At 40.9% G+C, this 25,612-nt stretch overlaps 1 protein-coding gene and 1 non-coding gene across 3 annotated transcripts in view; both read right to left on the bottom strand.

The window, feature by feature from the left end:
* Positions 1–12,801, bottom strand: part of LOC120553119 (thymidine phosphorylase) — a 20,855-nt gene extending 8,054 nt beyond the window's left edge. The window contains exons 1-7 of one of the 2 annotated variants that reach the window (XM_039791203.1): positions 12,756–12,801; positions 8,594–8,717; positions 8,306–8,508; positions 8,120–8,218; positions 5,822–5,951; positions 5,363–5,481; positions 3,574–3,736 (exon numbers count right to left, since the gene is read on the bottom strand). In XM_039791203.1, the coding sequence (XP_039647137.1) occupies positions 3,574–3,736; positions 5,363–5,481; positions 5,822–5,951; positions 8,120–8,218; positions 8,306–8,508; positions 8,594–8,711 (832 nt within the window). In that variant the 5' untranslated portion in view covers positions 8,712–8,717; positions 12,756–12,801. The remainder of the gene's footprint in view (positions 1–3,573; positions 3,737–5,362; positions 5,482–5,821; positions 5,952–8,119; positions 8,219–8,305; positions 8,509–8,593; positions 8,718–12,755) is intronic. The other variant, XM_039791204.1, reaches the window with a different exon arrangement.
* Positions 12,802–24,867: 12,066 nt separating this feature from the next.
* On the bottom strand, positions 24,868–24,940 carry trnat-ugu. Its single transcript has one exon. It is a non-coding gene; the product is annotated as a tRNA-Thr (tRNA).
* Between the last annotated feature and the right edge of the window lie 672 nt (positions 24,941–25,612).

Below are 25,612 nucleotides of genomic sequence, written 5' to 3'. Positions count from 1 at the left end.
ACCTGTCTTAATAGTCAAACCGTATTGTTTATCAACATTAGTCAATAACAGTTCCCGCCGTTGTGTTTTCTCTTGTTATTGATTTCAGATCTTGAAATGTGTTGCTTTCTATTGTGTCCTATCTCAGTAAACCGAACATCTTTGAGTTTTGGACTTTTGATTTGACAAAACGAGACGTTGGCTCAGGGACACTTTTAGAAAATAATCTTCAAATGAAATGATAATGACACTGAAACATTTCCTGATTCCAGTAACGCAGTTGTGATGATTATCTCCTTTTTTTCCTCTTACGTGAAATTAAATGTAATATCTTTGGGTTTTCAGACTGTTGGTCACTGAAACACGACATGTGACGACGTCACCTTGGACTCCAGGAAATTCTGGTAGGCTGCATGTTTTTTTGGTTTGATTGGTGTATTGCCGACTAAATTTGATCAACTTGAATGTAGGGCTGGTCGATAAATCGATTTTATAGATGATCTCGAATGTGTAGTTAACGTTGACTTGTTTAAATGAAAATCGTTTTTTCTCCTTAACATGCTGACGCTCCCCTCTGGGCTCCCGTAGTTCTGACTAGGCTCAGCCCTCCTCCCACGCCTGTTTGCCTAAAGCTGCTTACACACATAGGCGACAGTCGACCGTTGACAGTAAAGCCAGTCGAAATGATCAGTCTCCCCGTGTTGGTCCAAAAAGTGCCCCAGAACAAACCAACAAGACGAGATGATACGTAATACGTCTCTATAACAGCAGGCGGCGCAAATCTGTATTGTTGCCCAGGAAATGAAAACCGGCAGCTGATTGGACGAATGCGTCACATGGGTTTGTTTTCTCCGGAAATTCAGAACCAGACTGTCATGGTGGCCGTTCAGAATACGATCTCATATCGGACTAAAATAGTTCACTGAAACATGTTTCTGGAAACATTTGAAGAGAGAAATAGGCCATGCAGTTGCTGAATCTGTCTTCATTTCAGATCAACAAAGGTCAGTTTAAAAGATTTTCATCAGATTTTGAGAGACTCTAGTCACCTCATCCTGCTCGCCATTTCCTGGTGAGTCCCGACTGCCCTGCCGCCGACTGAACATGTCAGGTCGGCCAAAATGAACGCCGACAGCCCCCCCCAGACTGACGACGACACGGGACACACCGAACAGACTCGAGTCACCGACCTCGCCAGACTGTCCCACGGCCGATCATCGGCTCGGTGTGTCAGCGCCATTAGAGATACACAAACAGCATGGCAGCGACAGGGACTAACGTTAGTTCTTTTCTTAACTAGTCGTTTCATTACTTACCTAACCCTTGTGTAGTCTTCCTGTCGACCACGTAACCTTTTGTGTTTTCTGGGTCAACATTTTAAATGAAAACTTTACTCTACATTTTGTCAGACGCGTATAAAGTACTAGAGAGCCATACTTGAGTAAAAGTACAAGTGCTCTATCAAAAAAGTGACTTGGGTAGAAGTAGAAGTGTTCTTTAAGCACCACACTTAAGTAGAAGTACTAAAGTATTCAAAATTTTTTGTACTTAAGTATTGCAAGTAATTTATTTTAAAATGTACTACTCAAGTACTGAAAGTAAAAGTACAAGTATTGTGTTATTTAGTTATAAAAGAAAGCAGTCAAAAGTTTGAATATCGTATTGTATATAATATTATGTCAAATGTTTAGCCTAAGGCTGTAGCCAAAGGAATTAACAAATATAAAGTAAAATGAACATCCTCTCCATACAGTAACGATTAAAGCCCAAAAAAACGTATCACACACTAGCTAGTAACATGTGTGATGTAGCTACAGGAAAGTTAGCAAGCTAGCAACATCCAGATAAACTAGCAGAGTACAAACTTACATCGTCTCTGACTTCTGAACAGGCAACCGTAATGAAAAGAAACACGACGCGATCTTGGGGATTTCTTACGTAAATTAAATTAAATTGTAGCCTATGTGTGAAAACAGCTTTATCTCACGCCCGCCCAAAACAATGGTAGGGGTATTACTCAAACCAATATATATTTGCACAAAATGGGTATGAATAATCATCAATAATCAATGGTATACCTGCCCTATGTGTGTGCGTGTGTGTGTGAGTCAAAACAAAATAAAGTTAAAACTAGTTTGGAACAATTTCTTTGTCATCTGCAGATTGATTTTAAATAGGGGGGGGAAAAATCGATTTAAATTGTAAATCGGATTTTTTGTGAAAAAGTTAGGTTAGGCGATATCGCCCAGCCCTACTTGAATGTATCTTTGTGAATACCAGAAACTGTTGCACAGTAGAGCCAAGGTCATTAAGAAGAGCAGCGGCGCAACATTAGCAGGCTGAGAAGCACAAAACACAGTGAAGTTCAGTAAAGATCTGCTTTGTTTTAGCGTTAAAAGTATGCCCGACATTTCTGATATTTGTCGTATTGATACTTTTCATTTGGTTGTTGAGTGGTTGTTGAGTGGTTACACGTGACGAAGCTGCTCTGTAGTGTTTTTTTAGTCTCGCTCTGATGCAGTTTATGGTTGTGAGATTCCTCTGTTAAACTCTCCATGGTGTGCAGTGTTTATGTGTCGCTGTATAAACCTACAACACAAGGCTTTGTTGTTTCCACGCAGCATCATTAAGGGTGTAACACTTTTAGGTCGAAACAAACGCGGGATCAGCGATTCGACACAACATTAAAAACAACAACAGACATAGAGTAGCTTAACGGCTGGAAGCATGCAGCTAAAGACACATGGTAACGTTAGCTTAGCGATAGCCTGTAGCTGCATTTTCTAGACACAGTGGCCACTGTCGGAATCAGAGCTAACAGTGAAACAACAAAACTGGAAAATCCTCTCAAACAATGAAGGTAAAGCATGTGGTCTCCAATGGGACTTCGTAATGCATTCATGTGCACCTTGTTAAACTAATGGTGCATTCACTTGCACCTCGTAAACTCTGAGAAACAAACTGTTGTTGGAAAGTTCCCTTCTGCCATCTAGTGGCTCTTATTGTGGCATTGCCATCCCTGTTGAAAATACTAATTTTAGTTATAAAAATAAAAAAAATACTAAATGGAATCGAATCGTGACACCACTTATATCCACACGTTGTTTCCACATATCGTCATTGATTTGCCATCCTCGCATCGTTATTTGATATCTTCTGCAACTTTAAATATCCCATTAGGGCTGGGCAATATATCGATATTATATTAATATCGTGAATGAGACTAGATATCGTCTTAGATTTTGGATATCATCATATCGTAAATGGCTTAAGTGTCTTTTCCTGGTTTTAAAGACTGCATTACAGTAAAGTGATGTAATTGTCTGTTTTACCAGACTACTCTAGCTGTTAGTAGTCTTAAATCTCATTGTGAAGATATTTTGTTAAAGCACCAATTGTCAACACTATAATATCATCACGATATCGACATCGAGGTATTAGGACAAGAATATCGCGATATCTGATTTTCTCCATATCGCCCAGCCCTATATCACATGTAGTCCTACATTTTTATATTAAATCAAGTTTCCTGTAACTTGAAAATCTAAACCATGACTTTAAAGGGTACTTTAAGCTACAGAATAAAGTTGTTACCCAGAGTTGTGACCAACTCCATTAGGTCGTCGGGTCCTTTCCCCTTCAGCGTCTCCAGACACTCGATCACCTCCAGACTGTTGCCCACACAGCGACCAATCGTACCGTCCATAGAGCTGAGGGCCGCCCCCGTAAGCATGCCCAGGCTGTTTCCCACCTTTACCTGAAATAACACACACATCATCATTAGCAGTACAGCATGTTAAAGGTTTTCTCTTGGACAGTGTGAAACAGAAAAGATATCTTCCAGTAATTTTACAACTAAATTTGCTATTCTATAGAAGTCAATGAGGAAATTAGGCTATTTCTCACTTGATTTGTTACGTTTGTTATTTATGGTCTCAATTGCTAGTTTAATAACACTTTTGTTGCCTAGAAATGTCTTGTTCAGCGTTCTGCCAACCAAGCTAGCCAGCTAGCGCTAGCGTTAGCTGGTAATGTAAGAAAAAGTTTGCTGATTTTCAACCAGCTCTGCCGTCCATGCAGATGCACGGCTCTAGTAACGCCGGCAGAACTCCACCGGATGACTCGCTTCAGAAGGGTTGAAAATCGACTTTCTCTCTTTAGCCATTTAGCGCATCACCATGAAACCATATACAACAGTGGCTTTTTCTCAAAATGTGGTCACTATTGGCTCCAAAATACCAAGATGAAAACTCAAGGCTTAAAAACAGCAGTCCACAAACCAATGGGTGACGTCACAGATGCTACGTCCATTATTTTTACAGTCTATGGCAGCTTACTTCACAGTAAATTAAAGGTCCCATGACATGGTGCTCTTTGGATGCTTTTATATAGACCTTAGTGGTCCCCTAATACTGTATCTGAAGTCTCTTTTATATAGACCTTAGTGGTCCCCTAATACTGTATCTGAAGTCTCTTTTATATAGACCTTAGTGGTCCCCTAATACTGTATCTGAAGTCTCTTTTATATAGGCCTTAGTGGTCCCCTAATACTGTATCTGAAGTCTCTTTTATATAGGCCTTAGTGGTCCCCTAATACTGTATCTGAATTCTCTTTCCCGAAATTCAGCCTTATGACCTCATAAGGAGAAGATTCCTGATTGGCCCATCTGAGCTTTCATTTTCTCAAAGGCAGAGCAGGATACCCAGGGCTCGGTTTACACCTATCACCATTTCTAGCCACTGGGGGGCCATAGGCAGGCTGGGGGAATGCCAGGGGACCACGGAGCTAAACTCTCAGCACAGTGGGGGCGGAGCTTCATCACGGGGCCCTCTGCTACCAAGTCATTTTAAAATTAAAACTGTTAAAAAAAACTTGTTGAGCCAAGTAAGCCTATGTGTCAAATAAAACACAACGAAAAGCAAATTATTTTGACAAGTTTGTATTGACGAACAAAGAAAAAAAAACATTCCAGCACCACGGACAGCGACAGCTGATGGACAGCGATGGTGCTGAACAGGCCAAATGCGCTCAATCAGTGCCACACTATATCATTGACATGGCACTATTATATATGTATATGTTTGATAAGAAGAGCTGGATTATCACAACGTGATAACGTGAGATCATATGCAGTAATTAGCTTCTTTCAGGTAATAATTTGCAACGTGTCCCTTGGCGAGGGCCCCGTTCTCGTCAAGTTACGCAAGATCGGCGGCGTTTGAGGGGCCCAAAGTTGGCACGGGGCCCTGAGGGGGCCGCACCCACGCTATTTCCGCTACTGGGGAACGCATATTAATGTTAAAAAACCTCATAAAGTGACATTTTCATGCCATGGGACCTTTAATACATCTTAACGTTATTAATACTTCTAATGACACTTACTAATAACTGTGCTAGTTCTCTAGCACTGTCCAGGTCTTTATACAGAGCAGCTCGTCCAAACTTCACATCCAGCACCAGAGCAGACAGAGACTCGGCTCCTTTCTTTGAGATAATCGAGCCTGACACACACACACACACACACACACACACACACACACACACACACACACACACACACACACATACACACACACACACACACACACACACACACACACACACACACACACACACACACACACACACACACACACACACACACACACACACACACACACACACACACACACACACACACACACACACACACACACACACACACACATACACACACACACACACACACACACACACACACACACACACACACACACACACACACACATTTGAATTAATATTAAACTAGTGTAGTATTCTTAGGTCATGTTAGTTAAGTTAATACAATAATAAGTTCTGTACCAGTAATTAGCGGTAAGCTGTTCACTGTGCTGGTGACGTCCCGCATACCGTACAGGACTTGATCCGCAGGAACCAACGTCTCCGTCTGACCCACAATGCAACAGCCCACTGAGTCCATGATGTTTTTGATCTGCACAGTAAGCACATGTTACTATTGATTAGTACAGAAGTACAGTTGAGCAGTGATTCCTGTGGAAAACGTTCAGGGGGCCCCTTGTGTTATCTCCTAACCATTTGCCAGGAAAACATGGTCCTTTGATAATATCACACTTTGATCTTCTGTGATCAAATGTGGGAATGGGTTTAATCATTTTTTAATTAATAAATAATGAATTTCATTGAATGTAGGGCTGTGCAAGTAATCAAATTTTAATCATGATTATGATTTTGGCTCCTAACGATCACAAAAACAATGTAATCGAGAAAAACAATTATTTTGTCTTGTGTTCTAATTGAAAAATTTTTTTTTTAAAAATAATCAACGAATTGATAAATAGAATGTTTCAATATTGAAAAAATTATTGATTTGATTAGAATAAAGAGTAAAAGTTGAGTGAATTTATTTTTACTTTATTCATTTTCGCCTGTATTATTTATTGATTATGAGGCTGTTATGAGCTCATATCTCCTCCGCAGATGTCACTGATTAGTTGTGCAACTGTTCTGCTGTCATATTTTAAACTTCACAACTCCAGTAAAATGCATTTTGTAGTATACATTTGTAAAATGATACATTTATGGTAGAATCAAACGTTGCTTGTCTTGTGTATTGCCATATCTACCACACATGAGTGTAATAAGGTAAAGGTAGTACAGTGTAATAAGGTAAAGGTAGTACAGTGTAATAAGGTAAAGGTAGTACAGTGTAATAAGGTAAAGGTAGTACAGTGTAATAAGGTAAAGGTAGTACAGTGTAATAAGGTAAAGGCAGTACAGGAGAAAGACTTGGATTTCTCTTCAGTAAAACTAAAGTGTATATACATCAGGGGAAAATGTATATATATCGGCATCGGCCAAAATGAGTTTGAAAATATCAGCATATCGAATATCGGCCAAAATCCAATATCGTGCACCCCTAGTAGTAAGTAAGCGAACCTTCCTAGTATGTGTGTGTGTGTGTGTGTGTGTGTGTGTGTGTATGTATATATAATTCATTATAAATCTTGACGGCAACTGTTCACATCAACAACATCGTGTAAATGTGCAGTACATCCATATTTAAAGCTTATAAGAGACTTTGAGAGGCTGATAACTGGAAGGGTCGAGGAGTTTTTTTGGTGTTTGCTTTCTGGTGATAAAGTTCTGCCGCACTAAATCAACATGTAAAGTCAAAGTCCAGCCGTCATAAGACACGAGAGGTTATCATTATGGCCAGACACGGCAGGCGAGAGACTTTAGGGCTATTTAGCTTACATAACATGTCTTCTTTCAGACTTAAATGGAAAGAAAACATCCAAAAATACACATTTAGGTGAAAAAAGTGGTTTAAAACAAACATATACCTCCGCCCCTGCTGATGATGGTGCTAGATAAAAAGTCAGAATCAATACATTTATATTTCTGTCCAGGTTTCTTTCTTGGCTAAACATTCAAGCGTGTTTCACAGGAGATTACTTGTGAAACAAGCTTAAGAAGCTTCTAAACAGTACCGGGACTTACAATCTTCGTTCCCAGGATCTTTTCATCCTGTCTGTTCCAAAGGTTAGAACTGAGCTAAGGGGAAAAAGGCCTTTAAGTTTGCTGCTCCCTCTACATGGAACAAGTTACAGAAATCCATGAAACTTACTGAACTAGTCATTCATTGGTGGCTTTTAAGAGGATGTTGTTTGACTTGGAGGCAGCCACATCTGGCTGTAGATGTTTTACCTGATGTGTTTAGGATTCTGGTTGACTTTGAGGGATTTGCTGTTTCAGTTGTTTTATGTTTTTAGTGTTTTTGTGTATTTTGTATTTGCATGTACTGTATGTGTGGTTGTACTGCTGCCTGCCTTGGCCAGGACACTCTTGAAAAAGAGATTTTTAATCTCAATGAGTCTCTTCCTGGTTAAATAAAGGTTAAATAAAAAAGAAGGATGTCCTGCCCCAAAAGCCTGTGTGGCAATAAGAAGTATTAATTGGAGTGCTGTCCAAACTACCTTTTTTATATATTATTATCCACATTAAGGATCCAGCCCCCCTAGTCTTCTAAGTTTTAATGTGAGTTGAGCGCGTTAGGTCTTATTTATTATTGGCTGAATATTTTCCAACATCGTCGCAGTTTGTCAGTGAGCCCGTTTATAAAACAATAGTTTGTTACACCTGATCTGTTGATTGCTGGATGTTGAATCCTGGAATTGATTCCAGTTTATCCAGAGTTCCTCCTGTGTGACCCAAGCCCCGCCCACTGATCATAGGCACCTGAGAAACACACACCTTGTGTTATGACATCTTAGACGTACAACATGTCTCTCTATGAGTAGATTAAATACAGGTTAATGTGTGTACCTTATAGCCACAGGCAGCTAGCGCAGGCGCTAATACCAGACTGACTTTATCTCCCACCCCTCCTGTTGAGTGCTTGTCAACCACTAGCCCCGCCCACTCTTTTGGCCATGACATCACTTCCCCTGATGACATCATCTCCTTGGTCAGGGTCACAATCTCCTTATCTGTCATTCCCTTCTGCCAGATAGCCATCAGCATGGCCCCTTAACGGTGAAAGAAGAGGGAAAATTCAGGTTATAAGTGACCTCAGTAAAGTGTTTTTAAATGTTCGAGTTAAACGGGTCGTACCTGTCTGACAGTCTTGTATAGTTTTGTCTGTAACACTTTCGATGAAGGCTTTGATCTCTTCATCACTGAGCGCTCCTCCATCTTTCTTCTTCTTGATCAGATCTGGGATGGACAACATGTCGACCTGGAAAGACAAAACAGTTCAATGAATGTATATGGGCGTCCATCAGATCAGAACTCGCAAAACATTATTGGACTAAAAAAACTGTAACGTTTTCACAGCCAACATATGACAACCACCCAGCCGAAAATAACGCCACATATCCACTGTGTTTCCACTATATTCAATTCAATTCAATTCAATTTTATTTATAATATCAAATCATAACAAGAGTTAGTTATCTCGAGACAATTTACAGATAGAGTAGGTCTAGACCACACTCTATAGTTTACAAAGCCCCAACAATTCCAGCAATTACAGTAATTCCCTCAAGAGCAAGCACTTCTCAGTCCCTCCAGAAAAACGTGATTATGCAATCGCATAATTCAATGCATAATCAGCCAAAGTCCGCATATTTATGCATAAATTGCCGATTTCCGTGCAGAATATGCAGGGCTTGCGTGATTTCATAATGCAAAAAAGTCACATAATATATCTTAGCAGAAAGTTGAAAAGCAGCCATTTTCCCCTGTTGCCATGGGACCGTTATGAAGTGACGTAATCACGCGATGTGAACATCATCGAAAAGCAGGGTGTTGGGGGAAATCACTTTTTTTTCTCTTTTTCAGTTTAAGTTCCCGCAAGTTTTGCAAGTTCCCGCAATTTCATCACATAAAATTGCATAAATATCATATAGAGCATATTCCATCGCATTTTTTAAGAAACCGTGCCGCATAATCAAGGATTTTTGCCCACAACGATCAAAAAAAAACTCCGCATTTTTCTGGAAGGACTGATTTCTGTGAGTCCATGCACGGGGCAACTGTCTGTGGTACGTTCACTTCTGTAACAGCAGGAGAGTCGAGTGTGTTATCTAACAAAGTTAGTAGAACAGAAGATAACTTTGCCGGTAGCCAAATGGTTACAAACCAAACTCGGTAGTGAACGACACGCTAACGTGCTGAGCCATTCAGTGTTGTTGTGTTTTTAGCTGAGCTGGACCAAGCTTCTTCTTTGTCTTGTTGGTGCAGTTTTACTTCGATCACAAGCCTTCTGTGGTAGTCTACATTGCACACTACTTTTATGTTTTATGGGGTGTATTCTGACTGGCTTCAAAATAGGGCTGGGCGATATGGAGAAAATCAAATATCACGATATTTTTGACCAAATACCTCGTTATCGATACCGCAACGATATTGTAGTGTTGACTATTGGTGCTTTCACAAAATATTTACACAATGAGATTTTAGATAAATAATCATCAGTAATGTGGATATAATGACTAAGTGGGGTAAAGCCAAATAATAGAACAGCTACAACAGTCTGATAATAACATCACTTTACTGTAATGCAGCCTTTAAAACCAGGAAAAGACACTTATGTCATATCACGATATTACGATATCCAAAATCTAAGACGATATCTAGTCTCATATCACGATATCGATATAATATCGATATATTGCCCAGCCCTACTTCAAAAATACTTTCTCTTTTGAGACCGTGACCTAAACTGAGGAGCCCTATACCACGAATCATTAAAACCCATCTGTGCCTGATTAGGAAACTCTCTGAACAACACACTGTTATTTAACCAAACACCAAAGAACAAATTCCATTTATTAATACTTTTTTACTTTTTTTACTAATTTCTACACTAAGTAATTCTTCTTTTACTCTTAGTTGCTTGTTTGTTCGGCTTCGTCCATTCCCACATTTTGCCTCACGTGAGAATGTCAATGAATGCCAACTCATGACAATGGAGACGAATGCCAACAATGGCCGTTCAGACTTGGCCTCGGGTGTCCATTAGAGCTGTCAGTCTTCATCTATAATATCATTCAAATGTCTTTTTTTTTTTTAAATATTTGAATAATATTCGAATATTAAATGCTCAAATGCAGCCTGTTATAAATATGTACTACACTACTCAGGCTTGTGCATTGTCAATGCCACTATACGCATGTGGTTGTTGTTACACGTTCTGACCACTAGAGGGACTTCCAACATCAGCCTGGCCTTGAAGGGGACCTACGTCACGGCCCATTGCATTTCTGGCACGCTGCTCTCTGTTTACATTATTTTCCACCACGAGCACACAGCGACAAACACAAATCAACAGAGAACTCTGTAATGAAACATGATCTAACAAGTGTAGTGAAGCAGCTCTGTTGTAAAGGCTAACGGTGCTCAGTTAGCACAATGACATCATGTGAGAAAGCATAGCCGAAATGATTGTCAAAAAATAAAGTAACAATAGTGTTAGCCACGATGCTAACGGCATTGATAACTAAGCAGTTCGGTCACTACTATTTTAGTGCAGATTGTCACGTTACTGAGAATACAGCTGTTAGAAGGTAATATATGAAGTGGAAGCTAACTCTGACAGCTGTAGGGCAGCTAACATTAACTTAAGTTGTCTCCATGAAGCTCCCAGCTAAAGCTCCTATAACTCACGACGCAGTTAGGAAACAAGAACGAGCTAACTATTGATAACATAAGCATTTTGGCTCGCTGGATGTCAATTTTAAAGTCATGTTAAAACAATTTCCCATCCTCCTTCCAATTTCCAGCCGCAGCCTGTCACTCTCCCCCCTGTACTAACGTTACTCAGTACCAGTGTTGGGAGTAACGGTGTTTAAGTATAACGGCGTTACTAACGGTGTTATTTTTTCAGTAACAGCGTAATCTAATTAATTACTTGATGACACCGTTGCAACTGACTACCACTAAACACAAGACAGCGACAATGGCGACGAGCCAGGGAAATTCAAAGGTAGCGTTCTCGAACTGGAAGTACCGGCACTACTTCTCGCTCATTGAAATTAAAGGCAACAATGTTTATGTAATGTGCACACTATGCCAAGGAAAAATAACGTCACAGTTACTTTGCTGAGTAACTAATTACTTTTACAATGTGATAACTGAGTTACTAACTACTAATTACTTTTTGGGAGAAGTAATTTGTAACTGTAACTAATTACTTTTTTAAAGTAAGATGACTTCAAACAACACTGCTCGGTACGTAACGTTAGCTCACAATGCCGTGTGTTTCTCACTCCCGTAACTTATTGTTCATCAGACATGAGAAGAGGGAGAGAGTCATTTCAGCATTCAAATAGTATTGATTTTTTTTTTTTTACTATTCGAATTATATTCGACTTTCGGTCGGTTACTGTTCAGTCAGAACTGAAGAAGTCTCTCGGACGAGATGAAATGTCTTTAACCAAGTCCATGTGCCCTTGAGTTTAAACCCTTACCTGGATTACTATGACCTGGATGACTGTGAACCTTCACAGACACTTCTTCATCACCTTCCTGTTCAGGGACAAACACGTATCTCCAGATGTGTTGATGTTGAATGTTTGTGATAAACTGAAGGATGAAGTGTTCCTTTATGTGTTGAGAAAATTCTCCTTCTTAAACTAAATAGTCTTTAAAAAGCCTCTTGGATCAGCTGGAAAATGCGTTGTCACAAGGCTGAAAACATGGCTGTTTTTCTTCTAATTCTATGAAAAGTTGTAATAGAGATACGTGTTTCAGCGACGCTACAAACATATGATGATCTTTTAGAATATGATGCATTGCTGTAGATTATGACCCAGCACTGTACACATGCACAGACACACACACACACATTGTGCGTCTCACTATCTTTGTGGGGACCCATCATTGACATAATGCATTGCCTAGCCCCTTACCCTAACCTTAACCATCACCACTAAATGCCAAACCTTAACCCTTACCCTAACCTTAACCATTACAACTAAATGCCTAACCTTAACCCTTACCCTAACCATAACCTAATTATATCCCTAATCCTACAACCTACAAGTCTTAATCCTCAAACAGCCCTTTAAACTTGTGGGGTCCATTATTTTGGCCCCACAAAGCTGTCTGGACCCCACAAGTATACTGGACTCCCGGTCTCTGGACCCCACGAATATAGTTAAACAAGAACACACACACACACACACACACACACACACACACACACACACACACACACACACACACACACACACACACACACACACACACACTCTCTCTCAGAGTAGCGTACCTGTTCTGGTGTGTTCAGTCAATGTAGAACGAGGTGTGTCGACCCTGCAGCTCGTTATAAAGCAGTCCCAGGTCAGGAGTCCACCGGCCAATGGTCAAGCAGGGAGGAAGAGAAGGAGGAGTTTAACAGCCAATAAGGTTTTAGTTCTGGTTCACCGCTTTAACTCCTTTTGTAAAGTTACATTTTATGTGGTAAGTTACATTTTGTGTGGCATTTAGTAAGCACAATAAACATTTTGAGTCCTGTCACACTGCATTTGTCTCCTTATTCCAGGTAGTTAAGCACAATTATTGTCTCTTAACCGTTTTTTTAACAGCTGAGATCCAAATGATCTCAGTATCCTGAAATAAAAGGCTTAAGCTTAGCATAGCATGGTTTGTGGACTGCCATTTTGAAGCCAGGAGTTTGCATTTTGGGTGTCGCCATCTAGCCTCGTGAGACCGTCCTGATCTGGCGAGCTCCAGTTTTCCACTCGCAGATCAGTCTGGCATCTTGAGATAGAGAAAATTTGGAGCCGTTCGCCAAACGACCGACCAATCAGCGCTGGTTTTGAGGCGGGTTTAGGTGTGATGCGATGAGAAGCGACTGTTCAGTCTAAACAACACGAAGGCTTCCACGGATGAGATGAGCGAAGCTATCGTGCAAGTTTTATCCGAATTAGAAAGTATTCCTTCATTGAAAGAAGAGCAAAAAAAACAGCACTGGAGGCTTTTTTCGGAGAAAAGATGTTTTTGCTCTTCTCCCGACTGGTTTTGGCAAGAGTTTGATGTGATTGGTTGATTTGGCCCGTCTATCACCAACTATAGGTGGTAGATAGACAGATGGTTTATCCAATCAGCTAACCAGGATTTTCGCCCCTTCCCAAAAGTTCTCCAACGGAAAGTTCCCAGATGGATATGCCGAGCAAATGCGAAGCGATCCATCTGGCGGAGTCAGGTTAGTCGCCATCTTGGTACATTGGAGCCAGAAATGACCATATTTGGACAAAAGGGCGGAGCTGTGGAGGATGATGTGGCTAAGCCAGTGTTGTGTATGGTTTAATTGCGCTAAGCTAAACACTAAAGAGTGTAAACCGATCCAGTGGAATTTTGCCAGCAGGTGAACACGGACCTCTGGGTACTGGTGTGTACTGCAGTACACAGAGCTGGTTAAAAAATCAGCAAACTTTCCTTTAAAGCGCCCATATTATACTCATTTTCAGGTTCATAATTGTATTTTAAGGTTGTACCAGAATAGGTTTACATGGTTTAATTTTCAAAAAACACCATATTTTTGTTGTACTGCACAGCTCTCTCTCACTGCTGCAGATCCTTTTTTCACCTGGTCTCTGTTTTAGCTACAGAGTGAGACCTAACTGCTAGAGACTACGAGCTAACGGTTGCGGTTAGCCAGCTCATTTCGGATTGTGACGTCACAGTCCGAGCCGATTTTGAACAGCTCACCAGGAGACTGAAGGCAGGACACATTCAGAAACCGTATCTCACTCAGAACACCATGGATGGATTTATTTCAAAGTTTGTATGTGTGTGGAAGCACCAGAGACACAAAAGAACACCCCAAATCACCAGAAAAAGTGTTTTTTTCATAATATGGGCACTTTAAGTTCCCAGCTAAAGGTCCTTGCACACTCAAGGGCCATTCACATTGTACGCGCAAATGGCAGCGCTGCGCTATGAAATCCATTATTGTCAATGGCTTGCTCGCGCAAGAACTGGTCTGCATGCAGAGAGGACATGCAGAGAGGACAGGGAGGACAGGCAGAGAGGACAGGAGGACATGCAGACGAGGACAAGCGAGAGGACAGAGGGAAAGGACAGACAGAGAAGGCATGAAGAGGAGGACAGAGGACAGAAAAGGGGACAGCAGAGGACAGGGAGAAGGCATGGGAGGAGGACAGGGGAGGCGTCAGGCAGAGAGGACAGCGCAGGGAGGAAGGACAGGGAAGGAGAGGACAAGGGACAGAGAGGGAACATGCAGAGAGGACAGAGAGGGACAGGCAGAAGAAAGAGAGGACAGAGGAGGACAAGAGGACAGAAGACACAGAGGCAGAGAGGAAGAAAACTAGGAGGGAAGACAAGGGCAGGGAGGACAGGGAGAGGAGAGAGGAGAGGAAGGGAAAGAGGGCAGAGAGGACATGCAGAGAGGACATGCAAAGAGGACAGGGAGGACAGGCAGAGAGGACAGGGGAGGACAGGCAGGGAGGACATGAAGAGAGGACATGCAGAGAGGACATGCAAAGAGGACAGGGAGGACAGGCAGAGAGGACTTGCAGGGAGGACGGGCAGGGAGGACCTGCAGGGAGGACATGCAGAGAGGACATGCAAAGAGGACAGGGAGGACAGGCAGAGAGGACATGCAGGGAGGACGGGCAGGGAGGACATGCAGAGAGGACAGGCAGGGAGGACAGGCAGGGAGGACATGAAGAGAGGACATGCAGAGAGGACATGCAAAGAGGACAGGGAGGACAGGCAGAGAGGACATGCAGGGAGGACGGGCAGGGAGGACATGCAGAGAGGACATGCAAAGAGGACAGGGAGGACAGGCAGAGAGGACATGCAGGGAGGACGGGCAGGGAGGACATGCAGAGAGGACAGGCAGGGAGGACATGCAGAGTCTGCATCGCAGTCTGCAGCTCTGGTCTCGACCCCTGGTGCAACGGCTGCTGTACCACCATCTTTCTGGCGCCCCCCCCTCCAAGTTTGTCAATGGTGAAAATTATATTAAATAACTCATATTTAATTAATAGTACGTCTGGTAAAACAGCTTAAGGAAAACCATGGGGAGGAATGGCTGAACAGGTTGGCACACTATTTTGGGGAGTGTGCTGACTTTGTTGATCGGCCAAGCCTCTTCCCAGTGGTGTGCCAGGAGCCCCCAGAGCCCATTGATGTGCCCACCAGTCGCTGGCTGCTGTCCGTTTATGGCAGGGACATCCTCTCCCGATTGGACCATGTCAAGGCCAGCATCACCTCCACATTTGGCTCCATCTTAAAGATGAACTCAACCAAACAGGTAATAAATGATCTGTGTAATAGATATCCATGTTGTTTATATATGCCATTATACACATTAATGCTATTGTCAATCATAATATCACATTGGTACATATTTTAAATGTGTACAGTGTAATTAATCTATATACAGTTGGTGCTGTAGATAGTTGAAATTACCGTACAGATTTTTTTAACATCACTATTGTCAAATTACAGATCACAAAGAAGCTGGCTGGTCACGCCAAGGGGACTGGTCTCTGGGTCACCTTGTGACCAGTGTGGTGACAGTGCAGGAGGGGCCAGGACTGGACAGGATGGTGGCAGGGGTGATGGAGTGCCCCAGTGCTGCTGTATGTGGACTGTGGCTGCTGCATCAGTGAGGGGTCCAGCAAGTTGCAGACCAAGTTTGGGGAGTGGCCAGACCTTCACATACGGCTGGACATCTGGCACTTTATGCGGAGGCTGTCCCCTGTACCCCACCTTCATGAGCTGTCTCTCTGCCTGCATATTTGAGTGGGACGCAGGGGACCTCTCTCTGTTGCAGCGGGCAAAGAAAGAGCAGCTCAGGCAGGAGGGTGTGCCAGCCACAAATGATCCTGCGGTGGATGCCAGGATCACTAAGAATGAGCTGAGCCAGTACTGTCGCAGGAGGACACGCGGCGAGGAGGTCACCATCAGCCTCATTGGGCGGCTGCTGCAGGAACTGGGAGGGGCAAACAGGAGGGACCTTATGGGGGTGCCACTGCTGGACCAGGTGCGCATTGAACACATCTGGCGTGTGCAGCAATGCCACGTCAAGTGCATCCAGGACCTGCCTGGTGTGCATCTCTATACAGAGACTGGCACCATCAAGAAGGGGGGTGTTGTCCTAACCAGGTATCGCTGTGCCAGAGGGTCCACATCTCTGCAATCTTTTCATTGCCACCTGAAAAGGTTCATTCCAGGTTGGTGTCTCCCTTATGTATGATAAACACTCAGCTGTACGTCCTGGAAGGCCTGAACAGGTGGAACCAGGACCGGGGGACTGCGGCGGTGACCAGCAGGCCATCATCTCTGCTCACCTACTCCGGGGATGTGACCCAGCAGCTTGAAGGTGTTTGGCCGGGCATTTGTGCCAAACTTCAGGCCACCCTCCAAATACACCGGTATGCTAATGTAATGTTGTCCTAGTATTTTTGGTTCATTGGCTTTTAAGTGTTTAAACTGAAATTCAGTGAGACTTTTCATTCCCAGTGACAAAAGCAAACTATGTACTTAACATGATACATGCCATTAACTTATTAATTATGTGTGCATGCTTTTGTACATGTTTATCTGTTCTTTTTCATAGGAGAGCTGCTTGGTGTTGACAATCTGTTAAGTCAGACTGGGCAGCCCTAGTATTTTGAAGTGGCAACAGAGAATGCTATTTTTACTTCAACATGCAGAACCTGCTTGAACCTGGCAACCGTAACTCTCTACACCTTGTCGAACATGAAATGACCTGCTTTATTTTCCCCTTAGCTCTATTCTACCTGATTGCTTCATCTGTTTCTCCAACCTGGCAAGTTCATACAGTGTTAATGAAACCTTACCTCCGCTATCATGCATCAATAACCTCTTTTTAGGGATATCATCAATACCCAAAATGTAGAACTTTAGACATCAACCTGGCAGCCCTCCTCAAATCTGGCAACATAAGTCTTTCCTCCTCCCCCCCCAAGCCAAAACATATACAAATATCTCCAATTTCGATGATTTCTCTCGTGTACAACAAATATAGTTAGGTAAACAAGTTGCAATAATCAAACCTGGCAACTCGAAACTGTGTCAAAAGCCAAAAATCATTTGGATCAAATTACTATAGCAGCAGAAACTTACACAACCTTGTAAAATGAACGGGATTTTTACTTCCAGAACCACACTGTTGAGCTCCATTGGCAGATATATCAAATGTGTTTGGACTTATCTGAAATATGACATAACACAGCCCCCAACCACCCAGTAAGAGCCTCACAGGAGGAGGCAGCTCAAGAGCCACAGGTTCACCACCCCTGATTTACATATTACACATTTACACTATCTAAATAGTGTTAATAATAAGCAGAAACTTATATTCATAACACACAAAAGCATGTTTTTTTATTTAACCAAACTTTTATTGTGGAGTAACAATATTAGAAGTATTATAAATATATCATGAACAGGGATATTATAAAATTATTATAAATGTTATCATTTTTTGGAATGTTCTCCAGCCACTGTTCTTTGGGGACAGTCTCAACTGAAGGGCAGTACACAGGCCCTTTGTACTGGCTGTGTCCTGTCTCAGCTGTCCTGAACTGCCCGCATTTCTTGCACGTGTTGTGCAATACTTTGCGGGTCAGTTTTCGGACTGGAGCCGGAGAAGCCGCAGGAGGAGCAGGAGGAGCTGATATTAGGCTGAAACCCTGGGCCTGTGGGGCAGCCATCAGGACAGGCACCTGTGGACTCATTGAAGCACTCATTGGAGCCAGCATCATCAGCTGTGGAGCTGACGTGGGAGGTGGAGGCGGAGCAGGGAAGAGCTGCCGCTGAGGGCGTGGTCTCACAGCCACAGGTGTCGCGAATGCATGTACGGCCTTCCTCTTAACCTCCGCTTGGCCCACGGTGCTGCTGGTGGTCTGCTGCATAACTTCCTCGTTGGCCAGAATGCGCCGCCTGATTCGCCTATAGTCCTCCAGGATAAGGTCCCATCTGGATCTCTTCTTGGGACTGCGGTGGATGGCACAGAGCCGGACGAAGATGGTTTCCACCAGGCGGCAGCAATCTGGCCATTGGGCAAGCGGGGCAGTGGTGGTAAGTGCATGCCGCTTTACACTCTCCACCCCTGGAGTGAACTCCTGCCTGTTCTTTTGAGTGTCTGTCCTGTGACCAGCCTGGTCTGGTGTCTGGCAGCAAAGACAACCCGCTGCTTGTCAAAGTCTAGCAGGTTCTGCCACAGAACGACAATATCGCTCACCTGAGAAAGACAACATAGAGAGAACAGCACATTAAACAAAAACATTCAAGTGTGGACATGTGTGACAGAGAACAGAGGAGAAATAAATAAGACAATAAAAGTCCCTGACCTGCTGGTTGGTGAGGGCTAGTGAGGGCTGGTGATATTCTGCCAAGCTGTCCACTCTGTCCATGCCTGGCACACCGGACTCATCCACAGCCTGGTAAAAACAGTGATGAGAATTTTGAGATCAGTGAAGTTGGGACAAAACAAAGTAACAATGATGTTATTTATTAGCAAATAAATATGCTTTTACATACCCCAGACGCATCCGCAGCCAGGGAGGAGGCAGCAGGCTGGATGGGAGCAGCCAGGGTGGAGGCAGCATGCAGGGAGGAGGCAGCAGGCTGGATGTGAGCAGCCAGTGAGGAGGCAGCAGGCTGGATGTGAGCAGCCAGTGAGGAGGCAGCAGGCTGGATGGGGGCAGCCAGTGAGGAGGCAGCAGGCAGGAAGGAGGCAGCAGGCTGGGAGGAGGCAGCAGGCTGGATGGGAGCAGCCAGTGAGGAGGCAGCAGGCTGGGAGGAGGCAGCAGGCTGGATGGGAGCAGCCAGGGTGGAGGCAGCAGGCTGGATGGGAGCAGCCAGTGAGGAGGCAGCAGGCTGGATGGGAGCAGCCAATGAGGAGGCAACAGGCAGGGAGGAGGCAGTCAGGGAGGAGCAGATAGGCTGTGTTGAGACTTTTTCCACGTACTATACTGTGACTTTTTTATGACTTTTTTCGACATACTATACTATGACTTTTTTTGTGGATATTATTGACATAATTTACTATGACTTTTTTATTACTTTTTCAACATACTATACTATGACTTTTTTGTGAATATTTTTGACATACTATACTATGACTTTTTTCATGACTTTGTTTTCGACCTACTATACTATGACTTTTAGACATACTATACTGTGACTTTTTTGTGGATATTATTGACATACTATACTATTACTTTTCCATTACTTTTTTTTGACACACTATGACTGTTTATGACTTTTTTATGACCTTTTTTCAACATTCTATACTATGACTTCTTTATAATTTTTTTTCGACATACAAAAACTATGAATTTTGTCTTGACTTTTTTTACATGCTATACTTTGACTTTTTTTTGACATACTATAAATGACTTTTTATGACCCTTTTTAAAAAAATACTAAATACTTTTTCCAAGTACTGTGGCATCACACAAAGGTAGTAAAATAAACAACAGACAACACATTTCAAAAGTTGACATTTTAATCTGACATAGTAGGGAATACCTGTTATCAAGCATGATGCACTGTGTTTAATTTTTGTAGGTAAACGCTTATTTCCAACACCTGGGGCCTGTTTCACAAAAGCAGAATATATAAATCCAGGATAACTGATAAAGCGAGGCTTGACCTAGTCTAATCTGTGCATCCTGGCTTGGTGCGTTTCACGAAGGCCGAGCCAGGCTGAGGAGGAGAGACTAGGTCGAGTCAGGCTGAAGTAATTCAGATAGATGCGCGTCCACGGCTTTCCTCAAAAGACCGCGAGGTCGATCACAGATTTACTGATGCCAAAATGGAGAATACGCGTTGTACATACTTTATACAGAGTGAGCAGCAGCTTCTTGTGGAAGTATGATGACGAGAAACACATTATTTGTATAAAAAGAAAAGAAACACAGCCGCTGTAATGAAACAGCGAGAGAAAGCGAGGCAGACGATCACGGACCGACTGAATGCGTAATTGTAGCTTAAATATATACATTTACTGACCACTGCTCTGAACTGAAACCGTCATAATCATACCATTCAAGGATTAGGCTACTAATCATTTGCACAAATTAACAGTTGCACTCTTTGCCTTAAAAGTAAGCAGAAGATAATGTTACTCAGGAAATTTACAATGAAGATCAATTTTCTACAACGCTAGAATATGATGCGTAAATATCTCTTTCACTCTGTTCCTCCCTCTCTCTCATGGGCTAAAATATAAGTTTCCTAAGTCATATTAACTTCCACTGCTCCCTTTTAATGCAAAGTGTACATCTGCTCGTTTTTGCAAATGACAGTGACTCATTGAATGGTTTCAGTTAAGAGCAGTATTTCATAAATGTATATTTTTAGACTATCATTAAGTCGGTCCGCGTTTCATTTTTTTATTTTTTATAGAGGCCGAGTTTCCTTCTCTACATATTATATGCTTTGCTCCCTCGTATATATGGACATAGAAAATAAAGACACTGAAGAAATTGGACTCTAAAATCTAGAAACTATGAAGATAATTAAGTGATAAATTCCATGCACACTGTAAACATGAATGGAACAGAGTATATTCATCAGTTATTTCCCCCCAAATATAAGGTCAAAAACCATTGAGGTGTCCTCTCCCTGTTGTTACATGAATGTACAGTAGCCTACATCACTAGATAGTTACTGGTCCAGTGAACTAAGACTATAATTTGGGAGGATTGTACAATCCTCCCAAATTATATTCCCAGTTTACTGGACAACATAAATTGTGTGCTAAGAATGCCAAATACAATGCACATGGAAGTGGAACAATCATGATCCTTATGTTAAAGAATAAAAAAAAAATTAATCAACTAAAATAATTCAAGGTGCATTGGTCAACTATAGAAATGTACGGCATTGTATGTATTGCCCTTAGTAACAGACTTCATTTAAAACACATTTGAAATTGTATCAGCCTTTTTTTATTATCTCAACAACTGCCATAATATATCTATCAAACTTCTAACAACAATATGAACAGCAGTCTTCATACAGCAATATAACAGTAACAATGACTGTCACATGAATAATTATAAATAAAAAAATAATGGTCACAACTTTAAATAATAACACTACTTAAATAAACAGCAATATGCACCTGTTGTATTTTAATCCAGGCTGATAATAACAATAGGGTAAAACCTCTGCTGGGTGATCAGAAAAGGCTACAGGATTAAATAAATCCTGGCTGTTAGCCTGGTCAGGAGCAGGCTAGCTGCACAGAATAAATCTCCATGGTGATTTATGTGCCTCCGCTTTCGTGAAACCGAATCAAGGATAACTGGGAAATCCCGGCTTAATCCCTTATCTTGGTTTTGTGAAACAGGCCCCTGGCCACAAGATGCTTTTATTTTTGAAATTCAAAATGGAAAATAATAGGAGCAAGTACACCCACATACATACATGCAAAAATACATACAGAAATACAGTTGTTTCTACAGTGATATAAGGTGTGAGAACAATTTGACATGATGTAATACCTCTATTAAAAACATTAAAATTGTGTTGCATTTTCAATTCTCTGCCATTAGACACCTATCTCAGGTATGCTTAACGATGTACAGCATATTCGTTTGCTATGTATTTCAATGTTGTATTACACCACTCCCAGTATGTATGTTATTTTAAATAATTATGTACATACAAAAGGAGGTAAAGGACGTTAAAACAGTAGGGTCATCGGAGCAGCAGAGGCAAAGAGGGCTTCACAGAGGAGGTGGAGCTTGAAGACGATATGATGCAGTAGGTCAGCAAAGGATCCTCCATCTGATGTTATATACAATATCGTGATCGATCGTGAGTCGAGATTGGTTCACCACCATCTCTGCTGCCGTATGCATGAAGCGACATCTTTGGAGAGAGCAACAGCCTTCAATAAAAACACAGTCGGAGAGTTATTTGTCTAAAAAACTAAAGTGGTTGACTGGTCACAGAATTAATTCACTGTATTTTTCAATGTCATTTTTATCAGGGTCCATTGTAAGAGATGCATTCTTCTCATTTTTATTGAAAGGAGAAATACCGAAATGGAAAATGTTGTCATTGTGCTTCTGTGACATTTTTCCATGCCTTGACAAATAACGGCATAGTATATTGTAAAAACGTCAGTATATTATGTTGAAAAATTCATCAAAAAGTTAGTATAGTATGTTGAAAAAAGTCATAGTATAGCATGTTGAAAAAAGTCATGAAAAATCATAGCATGTCGAAAAAATATCATAGTGTAGTATGTCCAAAAAAGTTGTAGTAGTAAGTAGGTTGTGAAAAGTAAAAAATAGCCATAGTATGTCGAAAAAAGTACAAAAAAGTCATAGTGTAAGTATGTCGACAAAAGTCATAGTATAGTATGTTGAAAAAAGTCATAGTATAGTATGTCGAAAAAAGTACAAAAAAATCATAGTATAGTATGTCGAAAAAAGTACAAAAAAGTCATAGTATAGTATGTTGAAAAAAGTCATACTATAGTATGTCGATAAAAGTACAAAAAAGTCATAGTATAGTGTGTCGAAAAAAGTCATAGTATAGTATGTCGATAAAAGTACAAAAAAGTCATAGTATAGTATGTCGAAAAAGTCATAGTACAGTATGTCGAAAAAAGACAGTATAGTATGTCAAAGAAAATTATAGTATGTAGAAAAAGTAAAAAAAAAAATCATAGTATAGTATGTATCAACTTCTCAGCAGAGTGGATGGTACTCTGCTGTCTGCTCTTGTCTTCAGCAGTGGCAGCAGCGTACCAGAAAGTATGATGAAAAAAAAAGTCATAGTATAGTATGTCAAAAAAAGTCAAGTCATAGTGCAGTATGTCGAAAAAAGTCATAGTATAGTATGTTGAAAAAAGTCATAGTATAGTATGTCGAAAAAAGTACAAAAAATTCATAATATAGTATGTCAGAAAAAAGTCATAGTATAGTGTGTCAAAAAAAGTTCAAAAAAGTCATAGTATAGTAAGTTGAAAAAAGTACAAAATGGTCATAGTATAGTATGTATCAACTTCTCAGCAGAGGGGATGGTACACTGCTGTCTGCTCTTGTCTTCAGCAGCGTACCAGACAGTATGATGAAAAACAATTTAAAAAACAGTCATAGTATAGTATGTTTAAATAGTATAGTATGTCGCAAAAAGTAAAAAAAAGTCGATGTGTAGTATGTCGAAAAAAGTCATAGTATAGTGTGTCGAAAAAAGTCATAGTATAGTATGTCGAAAAAAGTCATAGTGTAGTATGTTGAAAAGAGTCATAGTATAGTATGTCAAAAAAGTAAAAAAAAAGTAACAAATATTTACAATATATAATAAAAATTACAATATATACAAAACCAGTATATGATAAATATCTTTTTAAGTAGTTTAAGCACTGTGTGCAATGGGCAGGTGATGGTAAGTGCAAATTGTAGTGACTAGGAGCAGATAGATACTTTATTGATTACCAAAGGAAATTCCAGGATGTGATTAGGCCAGTGTAGCCAGTGTTAGGAGGAGGTTTCTGATGGACACCTCGTGCCAGAGGGGAGAGATTCAAACATATTGTTTCCAGGGTGAGAGGGATCGGCTAGAATCGTTCCTGCCCGCCTCAGTGTCCTGGAGGCTACAGATCCTGGAGAGACGGCAGATAGCAGCAAATCATCTTCTCAGCAGAGTGGATGGTACTCTGCAGTCTGCTCTCGTCTTCAGCAGTGGCAGCAGCGTACCAGAAAGTATGATGAAAAACAGTTTAAAAAACAGTCATAGTACAGTATGTCAAAAAAAGTAATACAAAACTCAGTGTTGTATGTCAAAAAAAGTCATAGTATACTATGTTGAAAAAAGTCACAAAAAAATCATAGTATGTCGAAAAAAGTCATAGTATAGTATGTCGAAAAAAAAGTCATAGTATAGTGTGTCGAAAAAAAAATCATAATATAGTATGTTGAAAAAAGTCATAGTATAGTATGTCGATAAAAGTACTAAAAAGTCATAGTATAGTATGTTGAAAAAAGTCATAGTATAGTATGTCGATAAAAGTACAAAAAAGTTATAGTATAGTATGTTGAAAAAAAGTCATAGTATAGTATGTTGAAAAAGTCATAGTATAGTATGTCGACAAAAGTACAAAAAAGTCATAGTATAGTATGTCAGAAAAAATCATAGTATAGTAAGTCGAAAAAAGTATAAAAAATTCATAGTATAGTATGTCAATAAATAAAAAAAGTCATAGTACAATATATACAAAACCAGTATATGATAAATATGTTTTTAAGCAGTTTAAGCACTGTGTGCAATGGGCAGGTGATGGTAAGTGCAAAGTGTAGTGACTAGGGGAAGATAGATACTTTAATGATCAGCAAAGGAAATTCCAGTATGTGATTAGGCCCCAGAGAGATTTGAACTCACGACCCCTGGTTTACAAGACCAGTGCTCTAACCCCTGAGCTATGGAGCCAGGGTTATGAGGGATTCTGATGGACACCTCGTGCCAGAGGGGAGAGATTCCATAGAGTTTCCAGGGTGAGAGGGATCGGCTAGAATCGTTCATGCCCGCCTCAGTGTCTTGGAGGTGTACAGATCCTGGAGAGATGGCAGATAGCAGCAAATCATCTTCTCAGCAGAGTGGATGGTACTCTGCAGTCTGCTCTCGTCTTCAGCAGTGGCAGCAGCGTACCAGAAAGTATGATGAAAAACAGTTTAAAAAACAGTCATAGTACAGTATGTCGAAAAAAGTAATACAAAACTCAGTGTTGTATGTCAAAAAAAGTCATAGTATACTATGTTGAAAAAAGTCACAAAAAAATCATAGTATGTCGAAAAAAGTCATAGTATAGTATGTCGAAAAAAAAGTCATAGTATAGTGTGTCGAAAAAAAAATCATAATATAGTATGTTGAAAAAAGTCATAGTATAGTATGTCGATAAAAGTACAAAAAAGTCATAGTATAGTATGTTGAAAAAAGTCATAGTATAGTATGTCGATAAAAGTACAAAAAAGTTATAGTATAGTATGTTGAAAAAAAGTCATAGTATAGTATGTTGAAAAAGTCATAGTATAGTATGTCGACAAAAGTACAAAAAAGTCATAGTATAGTATGTCAGAAAAAAATCATAGTATAGTAAGTCGA

The sequence above is a fragment of the Perca fluviatilis genome, chromosome 23, assembly GCF_010015445.1.
Source record: "Perca fluviatilis chromosome 23, GENO_Pfluv_1.0, whole genome shotgun sequence".
Lineage (NCBI taxonomy): Eukaryota > Metazoa > Chordata > Actinopteri > Perciformes > Percidae > Perca > Perca fluviatilis.
Note: the sequence above shows the minus strand (reverse complement) of the source record. Positions and strands in the feature narration are given on the sequence as shown.